The sequence below is a fragment of the Geotrypetes seraphini genome, chromosome 1 (assembly GCF_902459505.1).
Source record: "Geotrypetes seraphini chromosome 1, aGeoSer1.1, whole genome shotgun sequence".
Classification (NCBI taxonomy): domain Eukaryota; kingdom Metazoa; phylum Chordata; class Amphibia; order Gymnophiona; family Dermophiidae; genus Geotrypetes; species Geotrypetes seraphini.
The window spans coordinates 297,766,918-297,787,944 of NC_047084.1; the positions used below are offsets into that span (position 1 = coordinate 297,766,918).

A 21,027-nucleotide genomic window follows, 5' to 3' on the forward strand; every position below is an offset into this window, starting at 1 on the left:
GGAGGGAGCTAAATTTAAGAAGATAAGAATAATCTTACTGGGTCAGACCAACGGTCCATCTAGCCCAGTATCCCATCTTTGCGGAGGCCAATCCAAGTCACAAGTACCTGGCAAAAACCCAAATAATAGCAGCAGTCCATGCAACTGACGCATGTCTGTCTCAACAGTAGACTTTTCCTCCAGGAACTTGTCCACACCCTTTTTAAAACCAGCTACATTAACCGCTCTTACTACATCCTCTGGCAATGTTATAGTTATTTATTTTAAAACTTTATATACCGTTTAAAACTAAACGGTTTACATAATTTACGTACACAATATTATAATAAGGACAAAATAAAAACAAATACATAATAAAATGCACATATAATAAAATGAATATACATCCAATCCTCAGGAAATTACCATGGTGAGGATAGTAGCGATCATAGATAATTCATCAATTTAACAAAAATACCTAAAAAAGGCAACTGCATATATATATATTTTTTATTTATTTATTTACATGTTACTGAATCTTTAACAAACACAAGAATGTGCTGCTTATTTGAGTAATAATTGGCTTTGTTTATCATTTGGGGTCATGTGAATTTTCGATACCTAAAATGGGGTTGCATCAGAAAATAGCTGGGGAAGCATCATTCTAGATAAACTGAATAATTTAGGCATGAGTGGGGCTAGTGGAGAGCAGGGAGGGGGGAGGGGGAGAGAATGCTACTGGACAAGAGGAGAGGAGGGAAGGGAATAAGTTGGGCCAGAGCGCAGAAAAGTCAAGAGTGCCCCATCCTAGAAATTGAGATAGAAGGTCAATGAGCGAGGTTTTTATCACAGTGCATTCAAAATTTGGCACAGTGGTGAAAGAACTGAATCCCGAGGAAGGGTTACTGGCTATTCTTATTGACAAGTAATGCCTTCACGTGCAGCTAAAAATGGATTTCTGTATCACGGGTGACATGTTACACATTTTAACTTAATTATTTCAAGCACTTGCCAACACTAAACCACATACACATCTATGGAAACAATTCAGCTGTATTTAAAAATCCCTCAAGAGGCAATGCCTCATAATTTAATTTAAATATGATCAGACATTAGTCTTTTATAAAGAACTGCCTCAGCACACATCAGATCTTGAAAAATGTTCTAAAACCATGTCTGATGTTATGACAAATGAAAATTATATTAAAATTTTGATGTCACCTCAGTAATGCCAACACTCATCCCCCACTGCAAAACACTGTGTACTGTACATCCCCCACTGCAAAACACTGTGTACTGTACATCCCCCACTACAAAACACTGTGTACTGTACACTGCAAAACACTGTGTACTGTACAAACAAACTCAGAATATTAGTTACCACACCATAACAAGACTAAAGCCTAGATTCTCAAAATAACGCGTTAAAAATTGACAGGCTGCTATCGCAGCCATTCTGGTAGTGATTTATAAAGAGCAAGTCATTCTCCCCAAAACACTCATGCAAATGAGGTTGGCGGAGAGTAGCAAAGACTCGCTAAATTTGCATGCGCCCATCGCTGGTGATAGCGATGGGAACGTGCATGGAATAAACACAAAAAGAAAAAAAACAAAAACACAACAGTGGGAGACCGCCCCCCCTCCCAGCAGCGGGAGAGATGTCCATTCTCTCCTACTGCCACAAAACAACCCCCTGCTTCCGACACCTCTCCCCCTACCTTGAATTAGTTGGCTGACCAGAGGGATGCCTACTCCCTCCGGCCAACTGGCCTGACTCTTCAAAATGGGCCTTCCCCTCCCGGAGAGGGGCCTGAGACTCTGATTGGCCCAGATTGTTTAAGGCCCCTCCAGAAATATTAACTATACACACACATGCCACAGAACAATGATATTTTCACATACCCACATACAAAACAAAATGGAAACAAATATACACAAACACATGCAGACTTGACAGATACACACACAGTGAAGGTTAATATTTCCCTATCCCTTTATTTCATTTTCTTTGTTAATTCTCTAAAAGTTACTTCAAGAATAATACAAGTCTTCTTACTGATTGCTATGTGTATTGCCAAGTATCACCTGTTTCTGTGGACAGGGCCAGATTAAACCACTGGCAAACATTACACATGTTAGGGTCACTTCAACAACAAGACACTTTCGTTTAGGCACCCTGATAATGCATGATAGGAGGCTATTTTATAAGAGCATCTGGGCATCCAGATTCCATCATAGAACAATGGCGTAATGTGCCATTGGAATGTCTAACATTTTACTTATACTTGCATCAGCCATAGATCTAGCATACTTTGGGCACCTAGATGTGACAGGCATGTGTGCCTATGGAAGCAGCACCAACAGCTGCAATGTTTGTACACTAATTTACAGTACTGTAGTGATTAAGGAATTTTCAAACTGTAGAGACATACACAAACATGTACAACACCTCCTCTCTCTTATACACACACAAACACACACGTTTATTTACATGAAGAGCAGTTGGAAAGAATTCCTTGAGTCTTGGTATGCATGCTTTCCCTACTTGTTTCGATGTGTACATTTGTAAGATGACTTCTCCCACTGTATGTGCCAACAAATACGTGAACATTCCTGCACCTATTTTAGGAAATGCTTTGTGTTGGCAATCTTTTTCTAAAGTACTAATGGAGCAGAGAAAGTTCCGACCTGGACATCTCATTTCCCGCTCATTTCAATTGAACAATTGGTTGGGTAACATTATCATGAACTCCTCTTCCTACCTAAGTTTCAGAAAACTTGTAAAAACAAACTTGTTCAACCAATTTGTAACCAAGTCCTCTTAAGCCCTACCTCTCCATCTCCAACCGAAGTGTTCCCAAGATCTCTCTTGCCTCACCTCTGTATCATGCTCTCCTGTATTTTGATGATCTTACACTGTACCTATATTCGCTGATTGTGCAGCTCTTCTTTGTTGTAAACTGCCTCGAACTATCACGGCTTTGGCGGTATATAAGAATAAAATTATTATTATTATTATTTCTGATCTCTAAATTCTGTGTACAACGGGACTCAAAACCTCTGTTTATCTTGTCTGTGTTTCTAAACTAGACTGTAAGCTCCATACAGCAATGACTGTCACATATGTCTTTATGCAGTGCTGCAGGTGCATCATGAGCTGTAAATGTGCCCTGTGTGGTACGCTCCCAAGTACTCCCATTATATTGCTGCCCCACCCACTTTTGTGATGTAATTCAGGGAAGCCAATGGTAGAGGACAATGTTGGCACCCAGACCTCCCCCATGACCTGTGCTGCCGCATCAGTCACACATTTCTAGCTATGGCCCTGCAATGATGCATATATGCAGCATGTACTATGGAAAAAAAATGCTAATAATAATTCAAGGTAAAATTTAGAGCTGAACTGAATAGCATATTTTACTATTTGACCGAATTCAAAAAATATTATTTGACAGAATACGAATTCTGAATACAAATAATGGACATTGAGTTTTAACATAACAAATAATAAAAGGAGCAAAGTGAAAGCAGAGATCAACCCCCCTCTTCTACGAAACCGCGCTAGCATTTTTTAGCGGAGAGAGCTGCGCTGAATGGCCCGCGCTGCTCCTGATGCTCACTGAGTTCCTGTGAGCGTTGGGAGCAGCGCAGGACATTCAGCACGGCTCTCCACGCTAAAAAACTCTAGCGCAGTTTCATAGAAGAGGGGGTTGATCTCTGCTTTCACTTTGCTCCTTTTATTATTTGTTATGTTAAAACTCAATGTCCATTATTTGTATTCAGTATTCGTATTCTGTCAAATAATATTTTTCGTATTCGGTCGAATAGTAAAATATGTTATTCAGTACAGCTCTAAATTTTTGTAGAAGAGGGGGCAAGTGTTTATTTCAGTTGGATTTAGCACAGTAGAGCCCGGGTTACTCATTTTCAACATTAAACCCCCCCCTCCCCCATTTTTTTTTTTTACAAAACTGCGGAAGTGTTTTTTGGTGCAGGCCGGCACGCTGAATGCTCTGCGCTGCTCTCGGCGCTCATAGGAACTCTATAAATGTCGGGAGCAGCGCAGAGCATTCAGCGCACCAGCCGTGCTAAAAAACACTTTTGCGCTTTTGTAAAAGGGATGGGGGTAAATCAGTATTTGGTCAAATATAAATAATCTATTCAGAATACTATTTGGGGCTAAATTAAATCGAATACAAATATTTGGTACAACCCTATTAAAAATGAATGAGAAACAGTAAAGTGTGAAGAGATACTTCTGACCATAGAATTATATTACCCCAATTATACTTAGAAAACATGTCCTAACATAGCAGCAGTAGCAGCATTTCAGAGGAAAAAAAAAAAAAAAGATCCATTTTATCATGCTGTTAAAAAAACTTGACTTTTTGAATAAAAGCATCAAAGGCAATACAGTTTTACCTTTCCCTTTCAAAGGTCAACTGCAATACTTTTTAGCCATTCTGGGGGGGAAACCAGATTTCTTACTTTTTCTGGACTAGCTTGTGAGTGCATGTGCCTAAGCATGGGAGGGTGGGGGACATAATTTTTCAGTTGTCCAATTACCGCTATACAAGGGCTTGTCATCGGCCTAACACCAAAGGGGCAGATCAACCAGCCCCAGCAAACAAAGCCCAGACAGGTCTCTTAACAATGATAAATCGCTGCCCCTGATGCCCTGAACTCTGCACAATGGCAACCAGCCTCGAGCTCTCAAAGAGGAAAAGAAAGAGAAAAATCCAATCCATTTTCAGGCTTATGTTAAAGCTGGGGCGTGCAATCTGCTTCCTGGCAGCAGATAGAGCGGTTCCTGTCGTTTCTAATAAACCCTTTCAGTCCAATAGTGTCAGGCCTTTTACGAATAGTACTTTCAAACAAATACTCTGCCTCCCAGGAGCTTTCGGGGCTGATATCATATTCATTGCAATTCAATTTACCTGCTGTAAACTAAGGCCTCTCTCCCTCTCTCCACCCCCTCTTCCTAGCCCATGCGTGCCTTCTCCCTCCAGCTCTCCATAACTTTCTCCTGGTTTGATAATCCTCTCTTGCTTTTGGCCAGGTTTTTCTCTTTCTTTCCATGCCTCTTTCTCTCTCCCCATTGCTAATTGCTTGCCACCCAGTCTCTTTCTGTCTCCATGTTTTTCTTATTCTCTTATACTTTCCACCTGTTTTGTACGTGGTATTGTAACAAGATATTATATTTATCACTGGCTTATTTTATATATTGTTTATATTTGTTACAAATCTTTGTGCATTTCATCAAATAAATATTTGTTTAAAAACCATATGTTTGAATTTAGACATTGAACTTGATCTTTCCGCCGCAATTTTTTCATATTTAACTACCAAGCAAACAGTGTTCCACCAGGAATCATAACTCACAGATTCAAGATTTTTCCAGTTCGAGAGTATAGTCTTGATTGCTATAAGGAGAAGTAAATGAACTTAAAAACCATATGTTTGAAACTATGGTCTCCTTTTACAAAGCCGCACTAGGGCCTTAACGCACGGAATAGCGCACGCTAACTTGCCGCATGCACTAGCCGCTACCGCCTCCTTTTGAGCAGGCGGTAGATTTCCAGCTAGTGCGTGCGATAAAACCGCTAGCGCGGCTTTGTAAAAGGAGCCCTATGTGATTTTATAATAGTTCATTAGATTGTCGGACCAATGGAGCAATGAGTTTTTGACGTTTGTATTGTACATATTCTTCCTGAAGAAGCCTTGGCGGCGAAACTCAAGACTGAGTTGGGGAGCTGTAGAGAGAACTATTCACATATTATACACACGTGGTGGAGGAATCCTGCGGAGCCACAATACAAGACCACCTATGCTGGAGAGGATAATATAAGTGCTATTACAACAGTATTAAGAATATAGGAGCACCAGGAACTCCAGCCAAGGTGATAATGCAAAAGGTTGAAAAAATCAGCTAAAGGGACCCATAAGTGTCATGATGGTCCCAAAATAATCTCGCTGTGGCTCCAATGCAGGAGATTGGATACTGAACAGTTATGAAATATTATAAAATCACATAGTTTCAAACACATGGTTTTTAAACAAATATTTATTTGATGAAATGCACAAAGATTTTTAACAAATATAAACAAAAAATAAAATAAACCAGTGATTAATTTTTAAAAGTTTAATATATACTGGTATTGTATATTTTGCACACCTGATTATAGTAAGTTTGACAAGATATTATATAACATCTGGAGTGTTGAGTGGGGGGGAGGTCATAAAAAAGAGGAGAAGAGAGTACCTGAGAAAATTTCTAAGAAGGTGAATATATACAAATGGGTATTAAACACAAACTGGTGCACAGATGACCAGGATCAAGGCTAGAAATTCCCAAATCACTTGAGGAGTAAAAGCAAACCATAACAGTAGATCAATACAAGAATAAGCAAATAGAATATTTTATGGTAAGCTTAAAATGTAATGTTGCATGATCTTCACGCTGTCATCAGTATTGTGGCATTACTGAGAAGCTGTTATGACAAAAACATCAATTATTACAAGTTTTGTTCATATTACTATGACTAATCTTTTTCTTTCTTTCTTTGTACCATGCTAAAATATATTTTCACTCTTTTCTTATCCAGCATCCAGAGAACAAGACATATCAGGAATAGGTAACCTAAATGAAAAAATAAAGGAGCCTGTTTGCTATATAAAAAAATCTCTTAACAGCAACATGCATGTATTGACCCTTCTAGCAGGTATAGTAATGGGTCTAAAGCATGGGCCTGATTCTCCAAATGGTGCCTGCTGCTGTAGGTGCTGCAAAACAGTCACCTCTCGAATGTCAACCAATGGTAGACACCGTTTCCAGAATCGCGTCTATTTTCTTCTACAGATACCTTAAATGTAGGCCAGCATTTTAAGGCGCCTACAAGAAATGCCCAGGCATGCCTATGGACGCCTAAGGCCACCTCCGCCATAAACCACGCCTATGCTGGCCTTAGGTGTCCATAGGTGTATCTAGACATCTCCAATCACACATGTGTACATTGTAGGCGTCCTTTGCACTATCAATTAAAAAAGAAAGCATCCCAATTGGTCTGTTAGACAGCGGTGGGACTCCTACTGCCACCTAAAACTGGGACACCATTTTTAGAATCAGGCCTCATGTGTATATTTATTGTTCTGCATGTTTCATGGGTGACATTCACTAAGAGCTATATATATGTGTGAACGGAGTCTTTAGAGAATACATCCGTCGGCTTTTTAGAATCATCAGTATGCCATGGAGTCATATAAAGACGCAGACAGAGAGAAAGAGAGGTATGCACCCTTTGTTGTTGTCCCTTTAATGTTCCCTGTCCTGGAAAGAGAGAATACAAAATTTAAAACGAAAATAAAACAGCTACGGTTGCAAAGCTGTTCAAACCTGTCAAAATTTGATGAATGGGTTCAATTTGTAAGCTGGTTTAAGCTGTCACCCATGATCAGAAGGCCCACTCCCCTTTGAAGCCTGCTTCTGCCCAAAGACATTACTATCAATTCATTAGGGTGGACACATGGGATGAGCAGAGGGTGGGAGGGAAGTGAGGCAAAAAAAGAGAAAAGATTGAATTGGATAAAAAATATCCAGAATTTACACAACTATGAAACTGTAGTTCGTGCCACAGATTCATTTTCATGCCATGCATCTATATCATCACACAGGATCACTAGCATTACTCTTAGGAAGATGGCTGCCTACTCAGATTGGTTTGTGTTGGGCTACATGTGAAATAATAATCTATCCTATGTCATTCAGAGTTACTATTAAGGATCAGAAATAATTCTCTAAATAAAAAAAAAGGGTAACCTTAATAGGCAGAGAGCCATTTTCGATAGCATGTGTAAGTTCAATCTGGACATCTTGAGAAATGCGTCCAAAAATCTAGTGAAGAAAACGTCTATTTTCAAAACTGCTAGGGGGCTCATAATCGAAAGAGAAAAACGTCCAAAAACCGGCCTAAGTCGGCACTTGGACAAACATTTCTCAAAAACATCCAAGTGCCAATAATAAAAACGGGTTTTGGATGTATTTCTAAACGACCTAGGCCTTCATAGTGCCGCTGAACGACCAAAGCTAAATGGGGCGTTTCGGGAGGCATGTCGAGGGCGGGACATGGGTCGGCTTAGACTTAGTCGTACAGCATGTATAATCAAAAGTTTTACAACAGAGCTTAGACGGAACTTGGATGTTGTGACTTAGAGTAGACCATGTAAAACATGGTCTAAGTCACAAAAACCCACCTAAAGTCACCAGATAAGCACTGGAAATACATAAAACAGACCCCCACACACTACCCCAGTGATCACCAACCCCCCCACTCCCATAAAAATTTTAATCATAACTTTAAAATTCAGCCTCCAGACCATCATCACCTGGCCGCCTGGCATAGGAAAGCCTAGTCGTCCAGCCCAGAGGCAGCTTAAGTCATCTTGGGGGTAGGTTAGGGACCCATAAAGAGGAGGACCCATGCCCATAAGCCCCTGTAATCACTGCATTGATACTTAATCATGTGCACTCCCATATACACCCCCAAACCCTTTTGTACTGGCATATAAGCGGCTCCTGCAGCCATAAGGGCTATTGGGGTGGTAGATAAGTGGGTCTAGGGGATTCTGGAGGTGGTTTGTGGGGGGGGGGGGGCTCACCGTAACCTATAAGGGAGCTGTAGGGAGGAGAACACATGGCACATGCTCAAAGCCTAGTCCAGCCCGGCGCAGGAAGAAGGAGGATCTCTCTCGCACCGCACCGCCCAGTCCTGCCCAGCCCAATCCAACGAGGGAGGATCTTCGGGCACTGGCACTGGCACATCCTGTGCATTAGTGCTGGTGCCGGTGCCCAATCGGGTAAGAGTTGTCTTTGCGGTGCTGGGTGGGATGTAGGATCGCGGGGGAGGGGGGTGACGCGAGCGGGGGGGAGAGGATGCCGGTTCGCAGGGGGAATGTCAGATTCGAATGAAAAAAAAATGTTCTCTTGGGTAAGCGAGCGGGGGGGGGGAGGATGCCGGTTCGCAGGGGGAATGCTGGATTCGAATGAAAAAAAAATGCTCTCTCGGGTAAGCGAGCGGGGGGGGGGGATTCCGGTTCGGAGTAGGCAGGAGGAGGTTTTAGCATGCGCGGTATACGCGTGTGCGCGCCATATTAAATTTTTTTTACATAAATTTGTGTTCCCCGCGCGCTATACCCGTGTGCGCGGTATATGGGTGAAAATACGGTAAATACCAGAGATGTTTGTACTGTACAGTGTTCTATATGTTACATGTGTAAGCAAGCATCCCCACTCATGCTCCACCAGACTGTCCAGGTATATGCTTAGAACATAAGGATGGCCATACATGGGTCAGAACAGTGATCAATATAGCCCAGTATCCTGTTTCCAACAGTGGCCAATCCAGGTCACAAGTACCTAGCAGAAATTCAAATAGTAGCAACATTCCATGCTACCAATCCAGGGCAAGCAGTGGCTTCCCCCATGTTAGTCTCAAAAACAGACTATTAACTTTTCCTCCAGGAAATCGTTCAAACCTTTTTTAAACCATATCCTCCAGCAACGAGTTCCAGACCTTAATTATTCACCGAGTGAAAAAATATTTCCTCCTATTTGTTTTTAAAGTATTTCCATGTAACTTTATTGAGCGTCCCCTAGTCTTTGCAATTTTTGAAAGAGTAAAAAATGGATTCACTTGTACCCATTCTTCACCAATCAGGATTTTGTAGACTTCTATCATATACCCCCCTCATAGGTGCCGGGAGATGTCTTGAGGGATTCTGGCAGAAGGGACTGGGTATCCCTCCTGCTAGTGGATGTCTGGGGGAGTGGCGGCAGGAGGAATTGGGCACTCCTCCTGCAACTGAAATTTGGGGGTGGGGTGGAGGCAGCCTCAGTGGTTCTGGCAGGAGAGACTGGGCATCCCTCCTGCCGGGGGATCATTTCAGGGTTTGTGGCAGGAGGGATTGGGCATTTTGCTTGCCTACCTTTCAGGTGCCTATTGCAGCCCTAAGGAGACGCCTAGTGCCACCTAAGCTCGCCTAAGGCCACTTCCAAAAGAAGCCATGCCCACGCCTAGCCTTGGGTGAGCTTAGGTGGCCTTAATGCATCTCCCTAGTCTCACGAAGACACCTACAATGTAGGCAGCCTACCTTGGGGTGTTTTGTTTTTTTAAATGTACATCCCAATTGGCTGGTTAGACAGCGGTAGGACGCCTACCTCTGCCTACAATTGGGACGCTGTTTATAGAATTTGCCCTAAAGTGTACAGATAGCTGAAAGTGCCCATAAGACTGGAGAACACATTGAAGATGTAGGAAGCTCATAATATACCTCACCTTACAGAAGGCTCCATAATGAATTGTATTATCAGTCTGAGTTGGACACTGGGGCTACTCTGTACAGAGTGCCCTTACAGAATACTAGCTTGGCAGCCATTTCGGGCCAGATTCTGTAATTGACGAATAAAAAGATAAGTACCTAAAGTTAGGCACCTAGGGGAAAATTCTATAACCAGCGCCTAAATTTAGGCATCGGTAGGCGCCGTGCCGAAGCCTAAGTAATTGAAAAATACAGTCAGAAACGTGCGTAAATACATGAAAAAAAAATCAGGGAAAAGGGACCACGAATAGAAATAATATGATAAATTAGTTTTTCATTTTTAATTAAATTAATGGAGATTCCCTCAGATAGAAAACTCACCTATACATACAGCAGCTGAATAGCTATTGCTATCGCTGTCTTGAAGGTGATTATCAGAGTTTTTATCATTCATTAGGAATATCTCCTACTGGACAAACTTTGCTCACAGTGCCAAATACTAATAAACATGCTTCTTTTCCAAACCGCACATGAAGTTCAAAAATCGAATACTCATAATAATGTACTTATCAGTCTCAATGATAAGCTGTTGTTGGGATACTAAAGTGCTGAAACCACCAAAACTCTTATCTTATCTGGTCTTAACAAAATGTAGTCGCATTTGCGGAATGCATAGGTGAGTTTTACACATTGAGGGAAAGTCCATTAATTAAATTAAAAATGATAAAAAATTTAACATCAATATTTATCATATTAATTCTATTGGCAGTCCCCTTTTCCCTGGGTGTTTGTTTTTGGATTTGCTGGGGATTTTATAAATCGCTACCCCTCACTAATGGCAGTTGGGCTCGTAAATGACATTATTCTTTTTTTTTTTTTCCATTTACATTACGTAGGTATTTAAACGACTTTATCATATGCATGTAACATAGTAGATGACAGCAGATAAAGACCTGAATGGTCCATCCAGTCTGCCCAACCTGAATCAATTTTTTATTTTTTTAAATCTTTATTCATTTTAAAGCCAGCACAAAGTACAACATATTATCAATTAACACAATAGACAGCACGCAATACCTTGAAATGATACAATAAATACATAACCCCCTCCCCATCACCACCCACCCACCCTAAAAGGGTAAAAACACTTAATATAATGCAAATGATCAAGATAATAATGCCTTGCAATCAAATAATAAATTAATTACATACCCCCCTCCCACCCACCCGTCCTGAATGTGCAGAATCAAAGGACAAAACTAATAATTCTTACAAAATTTTGTTAAAAGGTCCCAAATTTCCTTGAACTTCTTATAATGTCCCAAATGCATTGAAGTCATACGTTCAAACATATAAGTTTGGCCCAGTGTTTCCCACCAAAAACTATAGTTTAACCTGTCCCAATTTTTCCAATTCTTCATAATAAGCTGTATGGCAACTCCTGTCATGATGCCCTAGCAAATCTGCCTGGAAGCACAGGCCCGGCAAGCTATATTGAGTTCTATTTGCTAAAGGTTTTGAAAACAAAATGAAATCAGTGTGTTAGAAAGTGGGAACCTAAGTTAATCAAGGTAAGGCCGGAGGAGTTAGATCCACAGACAATGCTGTACAATGGGAACAGAGGGTGTCTTGCATTGTCCTGCAAGCTATTGTCTGGTAATGTGTGTGCACAGCATGTTTCTTAGGCTTTTTTTGTGTTAGGCTCTCAAAAAAGTGCAATAGAAGACACGTTTTTGGTTGAATAGGTTCCTCTAATCTTTACAGACTGCGCTTGAGCAAAGATTAGAAGAGGAGAATAAAAGAACTGTTTTCATAAATGTGATACAGGTCAATTAAAGCATCGGCGCAGCATGAGTTGAACCCAGGGAGTCAAGGGGTGGAGGGAGAAGATTTGCTTCCTGGAACTCGGCAAATGAGTAAAATTAGCTCTCATAATCAGACAGAAATAGTTTTAGATGGAAAATAATTTTTTTCCAGAAGGAGATAAAAAAGAAATGTGTGTGTGCGTGTGGGGGGATGGGAAGCAGAGTGAAATTAATAGGGAAGCACACTTTTGCATTGGGGGATTTCCGGAAATGTTTGCAATTGTTTGGTGTTTTTTGAGTTTGTTTCTCATATTCAGTTTGAATAAAAGTTTTTAATGCACATTATGGGCTCCTTTTACAAAGCCGTGTTAGCGGTTTAACATGCGTAATAGCGCGCGCTAATTTGCTGGCCCGCGCTAGCCGCTACTGCCTCATCTTGAGCAGGCGGTAGTTTTTCAGGTAGCGCAGGGGTTAGAGCGCGCTAAAAATGTGCATGCGATAAAGCCACTAATGCGGCTTCGTTAAAGGAGCCCTATATCTTATAAACATGTGTAAATCGATTGCATGCACAATGGTCAGTACATCTTCCCTTTTGAAAGACTAATGTGATGAAGTTCTCATTGATGCATGTTACATTGTCAGTTTTGCAGTATGTATGTATGCATGAGTGTTTTCTACTTTTGTATTGTTTTAAATCAGGGGTGCCCACACTTTTTGGGCTTGCGAGCTACTTTTAAAATGACCAAGTCAAAATGATCTACCAACAATAAAATTAAAAAAAAAACACAAAGCACACTGTATGCAGAGAAAATGTGAATTATCATTTATATTCTGGGTTTTTTTCAAAGAGGTCAAGGCAGATGACTCTATGCAATGTCACCTCAGTAACAACTATACAAAAATAGACAAATATACCCCTTCCCTTTTTACTAAACCACGATAGTGGATTTTAGCACAGGGAGTTGCGCTGAATGCCCCGTGCTGCTCGCGGCACTCATAGGCTCCCTGTGCTAAAAACTGCTATTGCGGTTTAGTAAAAGGAGGTCATAGTGCAAAATATAGACAACAGATATAAATTCTCAAAACGGATACATTTTGATCACTAAATTGAAAATAAAATCATTTTTCCTACTTTTATTGTCTGGTGATTTCATGAGTCTCTGGTTGCACTTTCTTCTTCTGACTGTGCATCCAATATTTCTTCCCTTCTTTCAGCCTCCTGTATGCTTCCTCTCCTCCAGACTTCATTCCCTCCCCGAACTTTTTCTTCCTTTCTCCCTGCCCCCCTTCCCTTTCTTTCTCCTTGCCCCCTTCTTTCTTTCCATCTTTCTTTCTGTCTCCCTGCCCCCTTTCTTTCTGTCTGTCTTTCTCTCTCCATGTCCCTTTTCTTTCTTTCTGTCTCCCTGTCCCCTCCTTTCTTTCTTTATTTCTGTTTCCCTTCTTTCTTTCTGTCTCCCTGCTCCCCTTCTTTCTGTCTTCCTGTCTGCCCCCTTTCTTTCTTTCTCCCTGCCCTTCACCAAGCCACTGCCGTCGCAATCGGGGAACAGGCCTCCAAACCACTGCCGCCCCAAGCTCTCCCTGCTTCCCGATGCAGAAGCACTGGGCTGACCAGCCTTCACCCCCGACATCAATTCTGACATTGGAGAGGAAGTTCTGGGCCAGCCAGGCAGCGATTGGCCGGCTTGGAACTTCCTCTCTGACGTTAGAATTGACATCGGGTGTGAAAGGTTAGTCGGCTCGGCGCTTCTGCGCCGGGAAGCAGGTAGAATGCAAAGGCAATGCAATCGACTCGCGTTGCCTTCATGATCTACTGGTCAATTGCGATCGACCTTTTGGACATCCCTGTTTTAATTTATATTTGTGATGTTGTGATCTGCCTTGTATAAAGGCAGAATACAAATAATAAACTATAAATTATAATTCACAGGTTAATGCATGTTAAATCAATTTGGTGCATACTAACAAATGCACATCCTTAGACAATAATGTTTGGTTGTGCCTGCTCAGGAATGTTCAGTGAGGAAATTTCCTGCCTTATAAGTTTTTAGGTTTACGAGGGGGCCACTGACAAGTTCTCAGCCCAACCAACAAAGCTGGGACAGTCTCCATTGAGGGCTATGAATCCAGTGATTTTCCACTTTTTTCATTCTGTCGGAAAAATACAGAACAAAAAATGTGGAAAATTGCCGGACTTGTGAATAGCCCTCGATGGAGACTGACCCAATTTTGATGGTCGGGCAGAGAACTTTTCAACAGCCTCTGGTAAGCCCGTGATTCAGAAATCATGATTCAGCTGTGGACAGGAGGAGGAATTTTTCTTTTACAATGTTTTCTTTTACAATGTTTTGCATGTCTAAAGTTGCTTCTACCATTTTCTGTGCTATGGTAGGCCAAAGGCTGGATGGGGAAAAAAGGAAGATTTATCCTACCTTGGGTAACCTCTCAGGATCTCCAGGATGCCTCGGGACCACCTTCTGTAGCCTCTGGAAGCCATAGTCAATTGTAGGCTCATTTAGAGCTGACAACACAGAAAAGAAAAGAAATTAATGCAATATTTGTACAATGGTGAGGCAATATTCATATCTGTTTCAATTCAGCCCCAAATATCCTATTCATATTCAACTGAATAGTGATTTAAATTTGAATACAAGTAATCTGTGGCTATACTGTGCTAAATCCAACTAAAATAAACACTTGATCTCTGCTTTCGTGTTGTTTCTTTTATTATGTGTTATGTTAAAGCTCAATGTCCATTATTCATATTCAGTATTCATATTTGGCTGATATTATTTTTCATTACTCGTATTTGACTAAATAGTAAATTTTGGTATCTGGTACAGCTTTACATGTACTTTAACAATACATACGTGTCTTTTCAAAATAAATTTTCATAATACACTCACTGCCTGCAAACATATTAAAATAATTTTGTAGGTAATTTTTAAAAGGTTAGATACCATTTACTAGATTTCCACGGACATGTGCTCCTTTTCAAGGACATGTCCTGGGGTCCGGACGACTTTTCAAAACCCAGCACTTTTGGAAAAGCACTTTTAAAACCCGGCACTTTTGAAAAGCTTCCTGTCAAAATCGCATTGGGAAGGGGCATCCGCGTATGCGCAGATGCAACGCAGTGACGTCACATCGCAATGTGCATGAGTGGATGCCGCCTGTGGGCGGGAATGGGGCGGAACTGGGCGGGCCTGAGGGGGTGGCCATGGGCCCAGATTTTCCTTCGGGAAAATCTGGTAACCCTGCCATTTCAACATGTAAAAAGCTGATTTATACATGGTAAAGGTACTATTTATGAAAGCTGTACCACACAGAAATGCTAAGAGGGTGTGTTTTGGGGATGGTCAGGTCAGTCCTTCAGAGTGCATGCGTATTCCATGTTTTCCAATGGCAATACACACATACCCCTCATTCTATAACTTGCCTCTTAAAATTTATGCGCTGATGGTACAGGTAATTTTATACAATTCTAGCACATACACATGTAAGTGTATACTTATGCTCATAACTGGTGCCTAAAACATAGGTGCCGAGGAACTTATCGCATGTCAATCTTAAATTACACGTTTATTATAGAATTGTGCCTAGCAGTGCCTAAACTAGACAGGAGCCGGTAGCTGCTCTAACTTTAGGTGCTCCCAATTTTTTGCCAGGGTTTTGAGGCCTATTCTAGCATCTAAGTCCTGTTTAGGAGTCTACACGCACAACACACCCAAGATCTGCTCCTAATCATTCCCACTTTCTTGGAGGCACCTTGGAAAGTTGTAGGTAATTATCTGCGCTGATTAAGCTTTTTAAATAATTAATTTAGATGCCTAGATTGGTTAGGTGTGCCAATCTTGGCGCCTAAATTTAGATATCTTTTATAGGATCAGAGCTAAGGTTACCATATGGCTCCAGAAAAAGGAGGCCGGATTGAGACGTCCGGGCTTTACTTCCACTAAAAGTGATGGAAGTAAGGAGGACAGATTGAGACATCTGGGTTTTACTTCCATTGAAAGCAATGGAAGTAAAACCCGGATGACTCAATCCGCCCTCCTTTTTCTGGAGCCATATGGTAACCCTATTCAGGGCTATTCTATAAATAGCAAGCACGATTCATTTAGCAAGTAAATGCACCGGGGAGAAGCATGAGTGGGGCATATACAGAGCCAACATCTGCATATGTAACTTACTGAATATTCTAGATTACATCCTAAAGTGCCACATTTAAGTGTGTCCACATGCCTGCCATTGACATAGTGCAAGTTGACATGCCTAAATGTAGGTGCATTGATGCTGATTTATGATAATATTCTATAACAGAATCGTGGTGCTCAGATGCCATTATAGAATTAGTGTTCATCAAACATCATCTAGGTGCCTAATTATGGAGCTGTGATAAATATGCCCTTATATTACAAGAAATTCCATCTTGGATTTAGATCTGTTTCAAATCATACATAACCTCTGGCTAACTGCTCATTTGGATCATGGATTTGAAGGGTGCATGAAGAAAAAATACCAAAAGTTTAAGTTCTGGAGCTTGGCTTCATAATTGATTCCCTCAGAAAGATGTGCTGTTTTACAAAATCACCTCAATTTTTATTATATTAATTTGAGAAATCAAACTTCATAATTGTACAAATGTATATTCTTTTATAGAAGAAAGGCCTCAGAAACACCTCCTCTGCCCTTGATAATAAATTTATATCTGGGGGGATTATGGTATAACATATTCCTTACTTTGTGTAAATGCATTAATTATTATTTTTTCTTTAAAAAAATTTTAACCATTAATCTTCAGTGTCCAAACAATAAATATATAAATATTTTTTTAAAACAATGAATTTCAGACTTAACTTAAATTCATCTCAACTTTGGTTTGACCTGGGAGCTACGGATCCAATATGTTTTGCAATGAACTTGCTTTATGAAGGATCCCCCAGTGTCGCTACTGCCATCTGACTCACCCTAAACTCCTCGGATGTTGGACTGAGAATTTATATGTGATACCATAAGGGTAACTGAACTTGTTCACAAATTTGTGAGACCATCTGGAGTAAGAACGTACAGTTTTACAAATTCAGTCATTTAAATATAAAGGAGGGAATTCGATAAATGGCATTGAAACTAGGACGCAAAAAAATTCAGCCTCTCCTATCCAGTTAAACCCTTTTATAAAACATGGATAAGGACATGTGGAAATACACATGCAAATGCTAACATGCCTAGTGGGAATAGCTGTTTCATAAGAAACTCAAAGAAGGATTGCTATGACTCAGAGTTGGGATCATAAGTGCAAACATTTACCCATGTAAGTGTAAATTTTTCAACTTAGGGCAGGGGTGTCAAAGTCCCTCATGGGCCGCAATCCAGTCGGGATTTCAGGATTTCCCCAATGAATATGCATGAGATCTATTAGCATACAATGAAAGCAGTGCATGCAAATAGATCTCATGCATATTCATTGGGGAAATCCTGAAAACCTGACTGGATAGGGGCCCTCGAGGAGGGACTTTGACACCCCTGACCTAGGGGAATAATTTCATTTATTTATTTATTTCTAAAATTTCTAAACGGCCTATAACTAAGCGGTTAACAATTAAAACATTCACAATAGTTCATGGATAGTACATTTATAAAATGCATTCAAATTACATTGCAATTACATAATATTTGAATCCTCTTCAAATGCCAAAAGCTCAATTAATTTACACATTAACCATACCCCCTAAATAAAGTGCAACAATCACAGTTCAGGATTCTTATTAAATATGCCTCAATTCTCTGGTGCTGCTTGTGGCTTCCTCAGCACTGTTTCTCTGCTGCAGTTTGCCCAAATGGAAACAGGAAGTTGCATCAGAGAGGTACAGACTGTGGCAGGGGGACAATGTCAAGGAGCTACAGGCAGTGCTAGAGAATCGATGCCACGCCTGTGACCTCCTTGCATTTTTACAGGTGATGGGGCTTCGGAAACAGGTGGGGAAAAGGGAAGAACATCTCGGCCCATAGGGGCCCCCCTGGAGCTGTGTGGCCCAGGGCAGATGCCCGGTTTGCCCCCACACCAATGCCAGCCCTACATGGTACATACTTTCACTGTGAGAAAGCACAAGGGTATAAACTAGGGATGTGAAAACATGTGTTGATTAGGGAATCATAAAATTACCTTCCAAGGTACTGATTCTACATATAGCACCAAAAAAATTGAGAACGACATTTAGGCCTAAATGCCTGCACCTAAGTTGTACATGGATTTGGCATATCCTATAACGATGCGCATTACTTTTAGGAACACCCATGATCTGCCCATGCCCCTCCCCCTGGCCACACCCACTTTTTAGATTCCTGCACTGGAACTGGCACACACTTTTTATAGAAATGCGGTTTCCAATTAGCTTCAGTTCCGAGGTGCTAACTTTTAATTAGTGCCAATTAACATCAATTACAAGGTGTCAATTGCCTATTAAATGTGCTGATTAAGCCAATTAATCAATTTAGTTGTATGTGCAAATTGGCTGTGCACACCAATTTGCGCGTACAACTTAAGGCGTCTTGCACATACTGAATTTTACCTGAACATCCTGGATCAACCAGTTGAAGAGCTGAACAAAATAACTCATTTTATGAAATTCTGAAAGGGGGTTAAATACTGGAGAAGTATGCACAATTTCCTTCTCAAACACTTGGACAAATCCCATGGTACAAACAAGCAATTAACTGACACACTTGCTTCAGATCCGATGAAAATACCAACATTCATATATATATATTTTTTTTTAGAATACATGTGTATTGCTGTTGAAAAATTAGAAATTCAGGTAGTGGTGTACCAAGGGGAGGGGGACAGGGAGGGCGGTCCGCCCCGGGTGAAAGCCCTGAGGGGGTGCTCCCGGCCTTGAAGTAATTGGCGTCCAGTTCCACCCCCGGCATCCGGTTCCCCCCCCCCCGATGTCCAGGTCTCCCGCCTGGCGTCCGGATTCCCCCTTCCCCTCCCCGGCCTCCCCGCACCATTTACTGTAGAGAAGCAGCCTGCAGCAAGATCGCGATGCCAGTATTTTTGCGCTGCTTCGGCGCTGTTTCCTCCACCGCGGTCCCGCCCCTCCTCTGATATCAGAGGAGGGGCGGGACCGCAGTGGAGGAAACAGCGCTGAAGCAGCGCAAAGATCGCTGGCATCGCGATCTTGCTGCAGGCTGATTCTCTACGGTAAATGGTGCGGGAAGGCCAGGGGGATGAGCGGTCCTTCGGGGTGGGGGGCGAGTGGTCCTTTGGGGTGGGGCGGGGCAGCAGGCCTTCAAGGGGGAGACAGGCCTTCAGGGGGGATGCAGGCCTTCAAGGGGGAGACAAGCCTTCATGGGGGGAGTCAGGCCTTCAGGGGGGACATGCCTTCAAAGGAGGGACAGGCCTTCAAGAGGGACAGGCAGGCAGGCCTTCAAGGGGGACAGGCAGGCAGGCCTTCAAGGGAAGGGGGACAGGCCTTCAGGGGGGTGCAGGCCTTCAAGGGGGGAGACAGGCCTTCAGGAGTGGGATGCAGACCTTTAAGGGGGGGACAGGCCTTCAGGGAGCCATGGTGTAGAAGTACACAGAGGGAAGGGGGATTCAAAGAGACATGCATATGCCGGACTTTGGGTGGGAAGAAATAATGGGTCTGAAAATAGAGGAGAGGGAGAGAGATGATGGACCATGGGTTTTATGGAGGGAAGAAACAGAAAGGGAGAGAAGTTGGAAACAAGGGATGGTGTGGGGGGGATAGAGATACTGGATAAGAGGGTAGTTGGGAAAAGAAAGGGAGAGATGGTGTACCCTGGGGTGGTGGGGAAGGAGGGAGAGATGCTGGATGAAAAGGTAGTTAAGAAAAGGTAGATCTGTGGAGGGGGGACGAAAAAAGGAAAGATGCCAGACCACCTGGGGAGGGAAGGGAAACGGAAGGGGAGGACAGAGATGGCAGATGGATGGTTAGCATGGAGAAAGAAGAAAAAAGGAGACCCTGGCAAGCAAGTTATCAGAAGACAACAAGAACCTTGGACCAACAAGATTTGAAAAATAACCAGACAACAAAAGGTAGAAAAACTAATTTTATTTTCTGTTTTGTGATTACAATATGTCAGATTTGAAATGTGTATCCTGCCAGAACTGGTGTTAGATCGCAAACGTGAGCTAGGATTTAACAGAGAGAGGAAAAGTCCTTTTTGTTTCTTTATTTTATTTACACCACAGTGCCAGTGTGTTTAGGAGAAGCCAAAGGGGGGTGAAAAAGCTATAAAATAAACCCACCAGGATGTTTGAAAAAAACACCCAATTGGGCAGGAAAATCGAATCGAAAAACCAATTCAATAGGCTGAATCGAATCAAATTTTTTTTTCCTGAATCGGGCAGCACTAGTTTGCGCTACTGTCTTAGACTTTAGGATCTGGGAGAGATGGCATCTTCAGTACTTTATAATGCAAGTGAAACGAGGATTTGGTCAGACTTTTGAAGGGTCTGCAGAACAAATATTTTGTATAGGCTGGGGACATGAGACAGCAGGAAATTCCTTCTATTTTTGTGAATGGAAAGGCTGAGGATGTCAGAGAGTTCAGTTAAAATATGTGCTTTATAAGAAAATATAATAATGTGTTTTATAAAGTTTATAAGCATTGCTGGCCTACCCAGTGAGGTGTTCCTAGTGTGGTGGTGGTGGCAGCGTGTCAATGTGTTGAGAGGAAGAGGTGGTATGGGAAATTCTGCTGAGCAAACTCCGGGCCCATTTCCACCTCCCAGTTAGTCCACTCCACTCAACTGTTTCACACACTGAGTGGGTCTTTGGGTGTTGTTCCTGGGTAGTTGTTTTGGGATCGCTTCCAGTGGTTTGTCAGTTTCTCCTTCTGGTCCAAGGAAGGAAACTTTGTTAACCTTAGCATTGACCATCAGAATATGTTTGTAACAGCGCTGCTTGTG

General features: G+C 41.8%; 1 protein-coding gene across 8 annotated transcripts in view; it reads right to left on the reverse strand.

Annotated features, from left to right (window-relative positions):
* EBF4 (EBF family member 4) overlaps positions 1 to 21,027 on the reverse strand; it is a 494,482-nt gene that overhangs the window by 84,383 nt on the left and 389,072 nt on the right. For all 8 annotated transcript variants that reach the window (XM_033954142.1, XM_033954133.1, XM_033954116.1 and 5 more), the window contains one exon: positions 14,528 to 14,616. In XM_033954142.1, the coding sequence (XP_033810033.1) occupies positions 14,528 to 14,616 (89 nt within the window). The remainder of the gene's footprint in view (positions 1 to 14,527; positions 14,617 to 21,027) is intronic.